The sequence below is a fragment of the Fusarium solani genome (assembly GCF_023522795.1).
Source record: "Fusarium solani strain SB1 chromosome Unknown bctg00000000, whole genome shotgun sequence".
Lineage (NCBI taxonomy): Eukaryota > Fungi > Ascomycota > Sordariomycetes > Hypocreales > Nectriaceae > Fusarium > Fusarium solani.
Window position 1 is genome coordinate 5,487,476 of NW_027072157.1, and position 12,928 is coordinate 5,500,403.

The 12,928-nt window shown below is 54.5% G+C and overlaps 6 protein-coding genes across 6 annotated transcripts; 4 read left to right on the top strand and 2 right to left on the bottom strand.

Annotated features, from left to right (window-relative positions):
- Window positions 1-217: 217 nt before the first annotated feature.
- Window positions 218-931, top strand: MRS44_001744 (uncharacterized protein; the record flags this gene model as incomplete). Its single annotated transcript, XM_046270473.2, has 1 exon — window positions 218-931. One exon carries the CDS (start codon window positions 218-220, stop codon window positions 929-931), a length of 714 nt encoding a protein of 237 aa, XP_046137979.2.
- A 1,203-nt stretch (window positions 932-2,134) lies between these two features.
- MRS44_001745 (uncharacterized protein) lies at window positions 2,135-4,505 on the top strand (the record flags this gene model as incomplete). Its single annotated transcript, XM_046274819.2, has 3 exons — window positions 2,135-2,326; window positions 2,377-3,187; window positions 3,226-4,505. The coding sequence occupies 3 exons, from the start codon at window positions 2,135-2,137 to the stop codon at window positions 4,503-4,505; spliced, it is 2,283 nt and encodes a 760-aa protein (XP_046137978.2).
- Window positions 4,506-5,099: 594 nt separating this feature from the next.
- MRS44_001746 (uncharacterized protein) lies at window positions 5,100-6,152 on the top strand (the record flags this gene model as incomplete). Its single annotated transcript, XM_046280616.1, has 3 exons — window positions 5,100-5,208; window positions 5,256-5,435; window positions 5,488-6,152. 3 exons carry the CDS (start codon window positions 5,100-5,102, stop codon window positions 6,150-6,152), a joined length of 954 nt encoding a protein of 317 aa, XP_046137976.1.
- Window positions 6,153-6,295: 143 nt separating this feature from the next.
- On the bottom strand, window positions 6,296-9,277 carry MRS44_001747 (uncharacterized protein; the record flags this gene model as incomplete). The annotated part of the gene is made up of 2 exons (XM_065623811.1): window positions 6,296-6,582; window positions 6,631-9,277. 2 exons carry the CDS (start codon window positions 9,275-9,277, stop codon window positions 6,296-6,298), a joined length of 2,934 nt encoding a protein of 977 aa, XP_065480229.1.
- Window positions 9,278-9,819: 542 nt separating this feature from the next.
- MRS44_001748 (uncharacterized protein) lies at window positions 9,820-10,656 on the top strand (the record flags this gene model as incomplete). Its single annotated transcript, XM_046284900.2, has 3 exons — window positions 9,820-9,878; window positions 9,938-10,008; window positions 10,094-10,656. 3 exons carry the CDS (start codon window positions 9,820-9,822, stop codon window positions 10,654-10,656), a joined length of 693 nt encoding a protein of 230 aa, XP_046137974.1.
- Window positions 10,657-10,939: 283 nt separating this feature from the next.
- Window positions 10,940-12,828, bottom strand: MRS44_001749 (uncharacterized protein; the record flags this gene model as incomplete). Its single annotated transcript, XM_046284899.2, has 2 exons — window positions 10,940-12,694; window positions 12,763-12,828. The coding sequence occupies 2 exons, from the start codon at window positions 12,826-12,828 to the stop codon at window positions 10,940-10,942; spliced, it is 1,821 nt and encodes a 606-aa protein (XP_046137973.1).
- Between the last annotated feature and the right edge of the window lie 100 nt (window positions 12,829-12,928).

The window sequence follows — 12,928 nt, forward strand, 5'->3', positions numbered from 1 at the left end:
CTGATCCTAATATGTTACACCTTCATCGTATATAAATATTCAATCTTATACAGTTGCACGCGATTCAACATTCACAAAGAGGCGATGAAACTTAGGGTAGGCTTCGCGTCATTGGTCATATTGGCAGCAACGGCCCACTTTTCCTTCCCGTCATCACCTTGGAGATGCCTCCCTCCCAACTCGACCTCATCTTTTGCAACCAACATCTTAACTCAAAATGATATTCTCATTAATCGAAGCTATTCACATGGCCGAAGTACAGAATCTCTTATCTATTGTTTCTCTCTTTGAGGACGACGAATCTCGCTGGCAGGCCGTCGTCTCCCGCAACGCCAACGCCGACGGCTTCTTCGTATACGCTGTACGCACGACAAAGATATTCTGCCGTCCCATATGCAAAGCTCGCCTCGCCCGCCGCGCCAACGTATCATTCTTTGCGACTGGGATTGACGCCCAGGAGGCTGGCTTCCGGGCTTGCAAACGGTGTAAGCCAGAGGTGGCGGGGCTCATGCCTGAGGAGGCGGCAGTACGAAAGATCCGCGACTTTGTACAACAGCGTGCAGAAAAGAAGGGCGATACGGAGGCTAGGCTAAGCTTGAGTCAGATGGCCAAGCAGACCGGCCTCTCCAAGTGGCACTTTCACCGAGTCTTCAAGAAATGTGTCGGAGTGACGCCGACAGAGTACCTGCGAGTACAACGCCAGGGACAGCAGGCCCGAGAGTCATTGCCAGATGGAGAAACAAGTTGGTTTGATAGCCTGGACATGAGAAGTCTTGAATGCGACTTTGATTTCTCATCTTGGGACGGATCTGTTGCCGGCTCTGGGCTGTCGAGTACAGAAACGCCGCCAGCACCCGCCAGCAGGGGCAGTCCTTTCTCGATCGACGACTTATTGGTCTGGCCTGAAGAAAGAAACGAACCGCCTGAGTGAACAAGCTTTCATGTCACAACTTCAAGAATCTCGCCTTCCGCCTTGGCTCGTTAAGCGGGCCGACATCCACCAGCTTGTTGACTGATGGCGCACCTTGGCAAGGGCTTGGCTCTGAGCGTTCATAACCCCGAATCACATATTTTCTCAATATGAGAGTCGGCTATTGAAAATAGCAGCGCTTGGGCTTACGGCAAGCCGCCCGTATCACCGCTGGCGACCCAAACTAGGGTGGTTTCGACCACGTCTCAGCGCTCCGTGCCCCTTGTTTGATCTACGACTTCAGGCTAAGCGACCATTAATCGAAACTCCCAAAAAACCGGAAGCCTTCTGTTCCGACAACAACAACAGGCTAGGGCTCAACTGTCGCTCTAAGCTCTCAACGTTCATCCAGTCTCGTTCTTTTTGCCATGACCATCTGTTGGGCTGACTTCATTGGGTTCGCCCACTTCTGTGCTGGAAGCTAGATCGCGATTGAATGGAAGCACCCAGTCTATGACATCGAGCGAGAATAAAAGTCACTCTCTGAAAAATGAACGAGTATAAGCTCTTGCTCCGACTCTACTGGTCTCTTCGGGTACTATGGGGTATCCGAGTTCTGACGAGGAGACGGGATCTACACATCCGAGACCTCCGATGCTTCGGACATCCGTGGTGAACTGGATGCAACACGGGGCCCGAGTTCTTGTCAAGGCTAAGCCAATTGGGGACTTCGGACAGTCTCATCAAGCCCCAAACCGTCAACTAACACCAACATGACCAACATCTTGAAGCATTGCGTGCAACCCCAGGTTGTTTACGCGCTAGGAGGAGCCTCAGAGCTTACCAACTTTACCTCCTCTAGAAACTACGCCGTAGCAGAGGTTGTATGATCGCCACCGTGAAGCTCAAGCTCAAAGCTTAGCTTGTGTCATCTCGAGTTTATCCTAATTTAGCTACACACTCATGATGAAGTTTGATGGTATATAACCAGTCTCGTCCCGTCTCCATGAACCTTCTCTCTCATCATCTTCTACACAAGCCTCTTCCTCTTACCCCTCCTTCTTATTTCCTTTCTCTTTCTGCAGTTCTGTGAACGCATTCGTTTCAACCACTCCTTTCTTCTTCAAGTCTATTCTTCTGTACCACTGGCTGGTTTTTTGGTTACTTCCCCTTGTTAATAACAAACCACACCAACCAACGTTCAGTCTTTTGAAACCATTCACAATGGCTCTTTCCAAGGCACTCAGTCTTTCCATCCTGTTGGCTTACGCCGAGGCCCGTTTTGGCCAGGAGCAGGTGCCTGTTGCTGCAGTCCAGGCACTCGGCGATGCTGGCTTCGGTGATCCTGGTGTTGCTGCCACCATTGCTGGTAGCATTCCAGGCTCTCTCCTTGCCGCTGCTAGCCCTTGCCAGAAGGTAATGAGAAGTTGGCACCTGTCTAGAAACAACTAGCTAACCTGTTCCAGCTTACTATTGCCGACCAAATTATCAGCGAGCTGGGAACTGACCAGCAAGTCATTGACGCTGCGATTGGCCTTGTCTCTGCCGAGACCAACTTCAACCCTTTCGCCGTCAACGTGCCATTCGTGTGCGCCGACCCCAGCCTTCCTGCGACTGCTGAGCTTCGAGGCATCGTCCCCCTTGTTGACCCGGCTGTTGGTGGCTCAGATGTTGAGAATGCCAACTCTGCAACCTCGAAGCAGACGCCTTTTGATGCCACGGGCCTGTCTCAGGCTGAAGTCATGATTGCTCAGGGCTTTGGCAACTTCACCGCTGTTGGTGCCGATGGACAGCAGGTCGCACTTGATGGACAGGATGGTGCCGGAGCCGGAGCCGGAGCTGGCGGTGCTGGTGACGGTGCTGCCGACGACGGCGCTGCCAATGATGGTGCCAATGATGGCGCTAATGATGGTGCTGCTGGTGATGATGCCGCTGCCGGTGATGATGCCGCTGCCGGTGGCGATGCCGCTGCCGGCGACGGTGCTGCTGAAGGCGGTGCCGGTGGCGATGCTGGAGGCGCTGCTGGAGACAATGAGGACTGCGACGACACTCCAGCTGGTGTTCTCCCCCCTAATAACAACAGCACTGCCGGAGTCGGAGCTGGAGCTGGAGCTGGAGCTGGAGCCGGAAATGCCACTCCCAGCAACGGCACCCTCCCAGACGGAGCTGGAAACAACGGCCAAGGCGATGACAATGGTCAGGATGATGCTGGTCAGGACGACGGTGCCGACGATGCCAACAATGATGATACCGAGGACGACAACGATAACAATGGTCGTCACCGAGGCTCTGGTCGTGGAGGAAGGCTACGACAGACACTTGGTCGTCTTCGGGGAGCCAACCGGGGAGCCAACCGGGCCCAAAGAGGGGGAATGACAACCAACAAAACGACGGCAAGGATAACGGCAACGACAACGCTGCTGGCGATGACGCTGCCGCTGGTGATGATGCTGCCGCCGGAGATGATGCTGCCGCTGGCGATGACGCTGCCGCTGGCGATGACGCTGCCGCTGGCGATGATGCCGCAGCGGGTGACGACGCTGCTGCCGGAGATGATGCTGCCGCCGGAGATGATGCTGCCGCTGGCGATGACGCTGCCGCTGGAGATGATGCCGCAGCTGGAGATGACGCTGCCGCTGGAGACGATGCTGCTGCCGGTGATGCTGCCAAGGGAGGAAACAACCAAAATGGAGGCGCCAACAATGGAAATGCCAACAATGGAAACGCCAACAACGGAACCGAGGCGGACGGAGCCGCGTGCAACAACCAGGGCAACAACGGCCAGGGCAACAACGGCCAGGGCAACAACGGCCAGGGCAACAACGGCCAGGGCAACAACGGCCAGGGCAACAACGGCCAGGGCAACAACGGCCAGGGCAACAACGGCCAGGGCAACAACGGCCAGGGCAACGGAGCTGATAATGCTGCTGGTGACGGCGCCGCTGGTGACGGCGCCGCTGGAGGTGACGGCAATGCCAACAACGGAGGCAACAACCAGGGCAATGACCAGGGCAACGCCGGAGATGATGCTGCCAATGGTGATGATCAGGGCAACCAAGATGGCGCTGCCGGTGATGACCAGAACGGCCAGGACGGAAACCAGGGCAATGGTCAAGGAAACGCCGGCAATGCTGGTGATAACCAGAACCAGGGCGGCAACAACCAAGGCAACGCTGGGAACGCCGGCGATGACCAGAACCAGGACGACAACGCTGGAGGCGCCAACCAGGGCCAGGACGGCGCTGACGGTGGTGCCGCTGGAGGAGCCAACGGTGATCTCGACTTTGGTGTCTGCCAGCCCACAATGGCACGAATCGGTGGTCTCAACGGCCGACCAGCCGACGAGTTCACCTTCATCCCCCAGGATCCTTTGGTGGCTGAGGGCCAGCAGGAGGCGCTGAACCCCAACATCATTACCAACCGCATCTGCGATCAGCTCACCAACGTCTGCAACGCCAACGACGCTGCAAAGGCGGCTTGCGAGTCGGCCAAGGCCGAGATTGAGGCTCTGGGCACTCGTGATCAGAGCACAGCCGACACATGGAACGCCCTTCTAGGCTTTGCCGGTGTCGACTCGACCCAGCAGGTTGTTTAATAAGAAGAAAAAGAAGAAAGGAGGAGTAGCATGCTGGTCATGATTGGGGTTGATAGTATTGACATGTACTTAGTCAAGGTGGTTGAATACATAGTTTGGCTTTAGCGCCAAGGTTAAACATAAGCTTATCCCTTTTGTTATCATCGAGATTCAATGTGAATATTCAGCTGAAAACTCCCTCGCATTTTCCTCCCGACTTGACGAGAATAAAAAACGCCTCGTGATGAGCATTCTACCCCTGTCCCTGTCCATCGTTATCCCTCTCGGGCATAGAACTCCCTTACTTGACGTTTCAACTTGTACGTTCCCCTGGCAGCTGAACTGCGCCCGCGGTTGCGCATCAAATCAAATGACTTCCGTGACGCCTCATGCACGTTTTCCCCTGCATGGACGGAAAAGGATCGACGTTTCTCTCCCTCTGCCGTGTAAGTGTTTATAGCGCCACGAAGCATGCAGAGATCCTGGATGAATTAGAATATGTAGTCGGTGAAAAGATGAGGGCTATTTGATCGAGGATATCCCAGAGTTGCCAACACTCATTCCCGTCTGTTTTTCAACACCACACTCTTTTAGTACTTTGAAACGATATACGCCATGTTCGATAAGCCTAGAAAGAAGAGAACTTGGAGAGAGTTGTTCGCCCACCAGCTGGGCTGGGGAGAGTCCAAGGGCCTTAGCATCTGGTTCATGATCTCCATCCTCCGTATGTTGTCCGCCCGTTCTGAGTGTCCATCTCCTGACAATAACTAGTCGGCCTGGTTGCAAACTTTGTCATCCTCATCGGATGCATGTCCCCTGCCACGCAATCCATCTACCTGTTCCGCGTCAGTGGTCAGGACCTCATCGACGCTGCTACAAACACGACTCGCGTGTCGGCCAAGGATCTCCGTATCGACGGGCTGCCGAACCACTGGTACTGGGGTCTCTCTGGTTTGTAGCCCTTATATAAGTGACGATGCACCCTCTGACTTGACTGAAATAGGTGTCTGTGTAATCTATCCCGACGAAAAGACTCCCACTTGCCAACGCTCCTTTCCACCCACAATGACCATCGAAGACATGATCGCCTTTGCCGTCAAGACTAAGACGTCCGACGACGCTTCCGAATCATCCATCACTAAGCGCGTCAAGCCCTGGACAAATGCCCTATCCCAAGTCCAAGATGATATCCCCTCGTCCTCCCGCCCCGAGTCACTCCTCAAGGGCGCAGTTGCCCTAGCCCTCATCTCGACACTCCTCTCATTCCTCGTCCTCCCGCTGGCCGTACTCTCGCTGAGCACTCTCCGCGGCAGGCTTCAGCGCTGGGTCTACTACTGCATCGCCATGGTGGACACGATGGCCTTTCTCGGTGCAGGAATCCTCGTCATCTATGCTATGAATGACGGTCCTCGCTCGTTGATCCAGTTGTCTGGCATTGACCAGGGGAATGAGCGAACATTTATAGGCCCTGGCTTCTATGTTCTGTTTGCTGGTGTCTTGTTCAAGCTCATCTCCATCGGCATCTTCTTCTCCATTGCCTTCATCATTGTCATAATGATCGTCTTTGCCATCATTGCTTGCATATCAGAGGCAATCGATGGTGATTCAAGCAGCGGAAGCAAGGAAATTGTGGTTATTGAAGTTCCAAGATATGACGAAGAGAAGTGATGGAAACTTGGGCTTGTATCATGGGAGGTGTTCAACTTGTAAGATAGGCAAGCAAGAAGCGCTGGTCATTAACTAACAACAAATACCTATTGCTGCGAGTAAACGTTACGCTTTATCACTTCTGTCTCTTCCGCATCACCGTCTTAGACCCAGGACACGGGGTCGATGATAACTTGAGGTAGCCTTCCCTCGTCCCTTTCCTCATCACTGAAATCGGCAATGAAGCCTTCCATTTCTTCGTCGCTCTCATCATCGCTTTCATCAATGACTGCATAAACGAGTTCAAAACCATTAAACCAATGAGTTTCATAACCATCCTCTTCTTCTTCTTCTTCTTCTTCTTCTTCGCCCGGTAGTGGACGAAAAATAGACGGCGCATATGGAATAATCCGCTTACCACGAAGCGGTAGCATGGTGGTACGCTCAGCAGCTCCACGATAGTAGTCCATCTCCTAAGGAATACAAAAGTCAATCCAACTTCCGAGATAGTCCAGTCGGTTGCCCTGGTGTTCCTGGCTCTTGTATATGGCCTCGAATTCATCGAAGCTCAGCTTGCCCCAGCCGCCCCTCTTAATCGCCTGGGCCTCTGCCAGGCTGAGCCACTTCCAGTGTCGTAGTGTCATTGGCGTAGGGGCACTTTCTGTACCCGTTCCGGCTCTTTCACCATGTTCCTCCTCTGAGGTCTCGGCTGAGACGGGCTGCGTAATGGGGTACCATGTACGTCTTGGTACATCATCAGCTTCCCCCACAGTGTTGGGCCTGAACTGCGGAAGTGTTGGGTCTCGGTAGTCAGGGGATGTAAAGATTGCATCAGTGTCGGCTTTAGGCGTGGGTTCTGTGGGCTCATCCTCTCGGATGATTTCCACCGTAGTCTCGATTTCCACTGCATTCCGGCCCTCAGGCATGGCAATCGTGTATCCGCTCTCAGACAACAGCTCCTCAAGGGTCTTATCCGTGGCTGGTCTGATAATGGTATCTCCATCGCCTGTGGATGGCTTTGCGCCGTCCTCGTCATTGAGCTCCATCGTGTTGAGCACCTCCTTGTATCTTTCTCTCTGCTCTTTGGTCTCGGCAGCATGCACAGCAACATCCTCTGCTGGCTTGAAGATGGTATCGAGTAGTTCGTTGAAGGCGTGCTGGGTAACTTGGTAAAGGATCTCCTTGCCAGCATCGTGTTCAGCCTCGGGCATCCTCCAGCGCGGAATGTGCTCCGAGGGGCTGCTTGGAGAGGTAGACTTGCTCGATTCGCCCGCGTTGCCATTGGCAAATCGAACTTTGGAGCTTGTCGGTGTTGTAGGTGAGCTGGTTTCGCCGTCGGTACTAGCTGTCTCATCCATCCGGCGGAGGTCCATGAGAATATCCTCGCTCTCGGGCCAGTCGTCAGGAGCAGACCCTCCCTCTTCCTCATCGAGGTAGAACTGGCGTCTCATCCATCGATCATGCAGCGCCTTCCGCGCCATGTCTCTCTTCTTCCTTTCAAGCTTGGGTAACTTGCTTCGATATTCAGCAGCCATTTCGGCCCTGGCCTCGCTCTCTGTCTGTGACGGGCCTGCATTATCATCGCCTCCGTTTTCATTTGCGCCAGTACGTCTGTTCCTGACGTTGCCGTCGTCATCTTCATCATCATCGCTTGGCTCCTCAATCTCCAGATTCGTATTGTCCAGGACGAGTCCTGGCAACTCATCCAGTGTTGTTGGAGGCTCCATTAGTGTAACCCAGTACGTGCGATCTGCCTCGCTCGCAGTCCGCATCGTTCGCCAGTTACTGTCAGTATCGCTTCGTGTAATGTATCGTCTTCGAGAGGGAGGGTCGGTGTCGCAGGCAAACAGGGTGGTCAACATGTCACCCCGTGTGGCTGTGTCCTCCCCGTTCTCGGCAACAACACCCTCATGCCCGTCCGCAATTTCCACACTCCCGTCACGATGGTACGTCTTGCCTTCATACCGGATTCCTCCCTCTCCCGCTGGAACCCGTCCTTCGCGGCCAAACAGACTGCTAAGAGGTTGGCGACCGGTAACGAGTTGCAGAGCATCGGTACTAGCGAGTAGCTGGCCCTGAAGACCATCCAGAATATCCTTATGCATCTGTTTGTAAAGAACGTAGTATGCGCGGAACATGCGCAAAAAGTCCTTTCGGTCAACATAACCATCGCCATCCAAGTCATAGCCAGCAAAAATCTTGCGTAGTTTGTCCTTTCGTTTCCTGTATGACAAGCCGTGGAGAAACTCAGCGAAGCCGATCAAATCATCATTGTTGGAGTCGTAGAAAGAGAACATGCGGTCATGGATGAGATTCGGCGCTGCATGGCGAGAACCCCCCAGAGGCACAAGGCAGCGCTCAAAGGTCTTGCGGTCCATGGCTAGACCAAGGTCGTCAGGGTCTTCTCTCCATTCCGTGTTGGCCATGAAGGTCCATTGCTCCCAGAATGCCTCGAGCTCTGGCCGTTCAAAACCCGTCTCTCGTGACAACTTGGGTATCAGTCCGCGCGGTAGGTTGCGCCTGCAAGTGTCAGGGTCCCCAGTGTACCAGACCGGCTGCATCTGCCTAGGGGCAAAGGGCGGCGCCGGTGCGCGGATCTTGTAAAAGATGTGGGTTTTGATATGGACGCCCTGGGCTTCGCAAGTTTCGCACAGATCAAAGTCGGCACAGTTTGCGCAACGATAACGCACTCCCCGGATGGGGACCATGCCGCAAGCGTTGCACTGACAGCCACGGTGCACGCAGCCGTTCCTCCGTGCGTTATCTTCCGAAACACGGAACAGAAGGTTCACAATGTTATGACCAGCTCGCTGGTTTGAAGGGAAGCCGCCTGGTTCGTTCCACCATTCGTCCGTCCCGCCTTCCACCGTGGTCTCGGCGTCAACAGGCCGTACAGTATCGAGTTCGACATTCTCATCACCCGGGGGCTCCGAAGATGCGCTAGACTCGGAGGGGGCCCTAGCATGGCGATGACGGCGGCGTACGGCGTTGCTCCTGTGCAAACTGCCAGGGATGGCTTCGAATGTTGGTGATGCGCGGCTCTGATATGTGTAGTATCCTATTGAGGCAGCGGCGACAGCAGTCACAACCGCCACGGCCAGCCGCGGCCGGGTTATGCTCTCGACCGAAGGCGTGGGCAACCACATGGTGGGCTATATCATGTGTGTAGCATGGTGGTGAAGCTAGGCGCGTCAGAGAAGCAAGGTCGCGGGGATGGTCGAGTGGGTGTCGCGTGCGTATGTATAGTCAGTTGATAGTTGAAGACTCGATGACCGGAGCTGCCGTGATGAAGCTTGGGGAATCCTGTGCTGTTAAGACTGAATCAAGTAGATGTTGTGGTGTTTGAGTGATGACAAAGATACATTTCCACAAGCTTGGGGAGATCCAAGCTGAAGTTTGGTGGGGCAGGCTCTCTATGTGGCCCGTGCACACCTGCGACGGTCCGGACCACCGTGGAAGGAACAAGCCGGAGGTACGTACCTCGCATCCGAAAGTGGAGCCCGTCCGTGGTCGGCGACAGAGTGATGATGCTTGTAATGGATGGATCGATCATGGGTCCCTCCACTGACGGAGCTGAATTTCCTCAGCCCACTCTTCTACGGTACATTCTTAACCTCGCATACATAGCTTGCTCCAGCGCAAGCTACACCAGCATCTCCCGCCAGCAATTGCCCTCTTCCACGACACAATGGCTGACGGTCCACCCTCTATCCCGGGGCCTCTGCCCTCGTCCTTTGACAGCGACCAGTATGCTCTACGTGCCCCGGCGTGTTGCGCCGTCTACTCCCCGCTCACGCGATAGACAGGGATTTCTACAACGAGCGTCCGATGCAGAAGGTCTTTCGCAAGATCAAGGAGGAACCTCTGATCCCGCTGGGTAATTAACTTCCCGGGCACCCAAATGCCGCGTTCTTTTCCTCCGCCGAGATCAAGCACTCTAACAACTTCGTTCCTCCTACTAGGAATCGGCCTGACCAGTCTGGCCTTCGTCAACGCCTACCGAGCCCTCCGCCGGGGCGATTCGAAGCAGGCGAACCGCATGTTCCGAGCCCGAGTGGCAGCCCAGGGATTCACCGTGATCGCAATGCTGGCGGGCAGCATGTACTACCAGAAGGACCGCGAGAAGAGCAAGGAGCTGCGCCAACTCCAGGAGCAGCGGGACGCCGAGGAGAAGCGCCTCAAGTGGATCAGGGAGCTCGAAGCCCGAGACGACGAGGAGAAGGCCATGAAAGCTCGCCTGGAGCAGAGGAGGCAGCTGGTGCAGGCTCAGAGGGCCGAGGAGGCGGAGGCTGCGGCGGCGGCGGCGGCGACCACCACAGAGGAGAAGCCCGAGGCGACGTCCGGCGGAGCCGGGGGCATCCTCGGCCGGATCGGCCTGTGGCCTCAGGGCGAGAAGGAGGAAGAGAAGAAGGCTGCCGAGGAACTTGTGGAGGAAACTGCAAGCGACAAGCCGGGAAAAAAGAAGAATCCAAAGAGCTCTCTTGGTGATCTCGGTGAGATCATCTCGTCCCAGAAGAAGGACTAACTCAACAACAACGGCACCCACAAAAAAAAGTTGGAGCCGGAGCGGAGCCTTGTACAATCACTTTGAAGCATACTATGTACGATAGCGGATGGGCGGTGCCTTTGAGCGCAGCATGGCTCTACTCTTAGAACGGTGTTAATGATGGATAACGTCATGAGGCTGATGATGCCGGAGGCGCCGGTCTTCCAACTCAGCCCTCCTGTTTATTTGCTTGCCCCGTTGAGAACGTTTACTGCGAAAATACCCGTCAATATGAGCAAGATATCGACAGATGTCTTTCTACCTATCCCATGGAGCCCCCGCTCCGAGCACCTCCGATTAGCCCTGCCATCTCCAACAAAGCCCGATCCGCATCTATATCCCCGGTTCCCAGGTTGATCTTGCGGCGGGCCTCGGCTTCCCGTTCCTCCCAAGCCCATCTCTCGGCCTGCGCTCGAGCTTCTGCATCACCACCACATCCCCAAACCTCGAGGCTCTCGATCTGAAAGCGTTCTTGAAAGTCGAATTTCCTCACCGAACTCGAGCGGAACGCGCCCCCTCGTGAGGTGAAGTCATGGTTGAAGACTGCAAACTCGAATGAATCGTCGAGCGTCAACGAGACGGGACCCAGGTGCAACATGTCGGCTTTTCGGTGAGCCTGTGACGGATGAGGGTGCGGACACCCAAATGACAACATGGGATGGTGCGCAGGTGCCTTGGTAAAGGTAACGTAGTCTTTGTTGATGGTGGATGCTGGAAAGACGTCGTGAATTGGTTCCAGTTGGAAGAGAACTGTATCCGAGTCGCCAAAGCATTCCCTGTGAGTGTGTTTCCAGGGTTCCCTCACATAGACGCCAAACGTGAGTTGATCTGACTTGCTTCCGTGAGGGAATCTCTTTGTAGGGAGAGATGCCGCAAAAGCTGCTTCTTGGCCACCTTCCGGGATATCGCTGAGTCGTGTTCCACTGACCAAGAGTAACGTGGGAGCCTGCCAGTTGAACACCTTTGTCTGGAAACTTCCCATTGAGAAACCTGCATCATTGCCAGAGTAGAGAAGTCTCACTCTGCGGAAAAGGTCTGAGCCGGGGAGGAAGAGTGAGATCTGGCACAGGGTGTTGTGGTTCAGGATCTCGCCAGAGTCGGTCAAGAGAGGTTGGGCCACCTTGGTTATGGGGGTATCATTTTGATGTTTGGAAAAGTCTAGATTTTTGGAAAAGAGGAAATGTTCAAAAAGGCCGTTGAACCCACGGAAAAGGTTGGGGCAAATCACAGGGATGATGCTCTTGAAGTGGCTGTACTTGATTCCAGGAGACGTTTCGGCGTTGACAAACGAGGCCAGGATGCATTCAGCAGTCGCGCGGAGGCCTTCTAGTTGCTCACCGACAACGTGAGGCGAGTACAACGACAAGCTTTCCTGAGGATCGAGGGGAGCGGCCAACAGAAGCAGCATCAGAAGTTTGCGAAAGTTGTCAGTCGGGATCGTCGCGGAATGGAACTTGGGAGCATGGCCCTGATCCACGGCTTCTTTAACGTCAAGCAACTCAAAGGCTGTCAGAACGAGGTCGTCATCTTCATCGTCGTCGTCATCGACTTCATCGCCAGCCTGATCCACTGCGAAGCCAGCAACATGCGAGTTCCCCTGGGCCTTTTCGTCCTTGCCATTAGGCTCATCAAGTTGAGCAGCCTCTGGAAGAGCATCCGATTCAGATGGCTTTCGATCAAAGACAGCCAAGCTCCTAAATAGCAGCTTGGTCCTGTCCGAGGAACCCCGCGCCAGCACGGTTCGGTACCGCTCAGTCATGATGACGATGACCATGATCATCCGGGGTAGCTCCAATACTACCGGGGCATCCTGAAGGAAGGGAAAGGCGCCCAGATACGACACAATTTGAAAAATGACAGGTGACGCGCCAAGGATGTCGGGGATCTCAAGGTAGCGAGCGATGGTATCCTCCTTCATGTACCTGATCGAATCTTGCTGATCTGCAAGGCTTTTGAAGACATCCTTGAGCGAGTAAAACTCGAGAGAAGTAAAACACTTGCTCCTGAATCTCTCTGCCTACATAGACGTGTCAGTTGGTCGTGAATAGCTTCTAACGCGGACTTGCGGTAGACGGGACAGCTCACCAGCTCATGAGTTAGCTCCTCATGCGACCGCCGCTGCGGTTGCTCATCCGAAAGATTCTGGCCCATCTTGAGAGACCCGCTCTACATTCATCACTTCGAGGTAGTAGGATTGGTTCTGGTTCTCATGTATCTGGCGATTGATTGATGATGATATGATTAGGAGAAG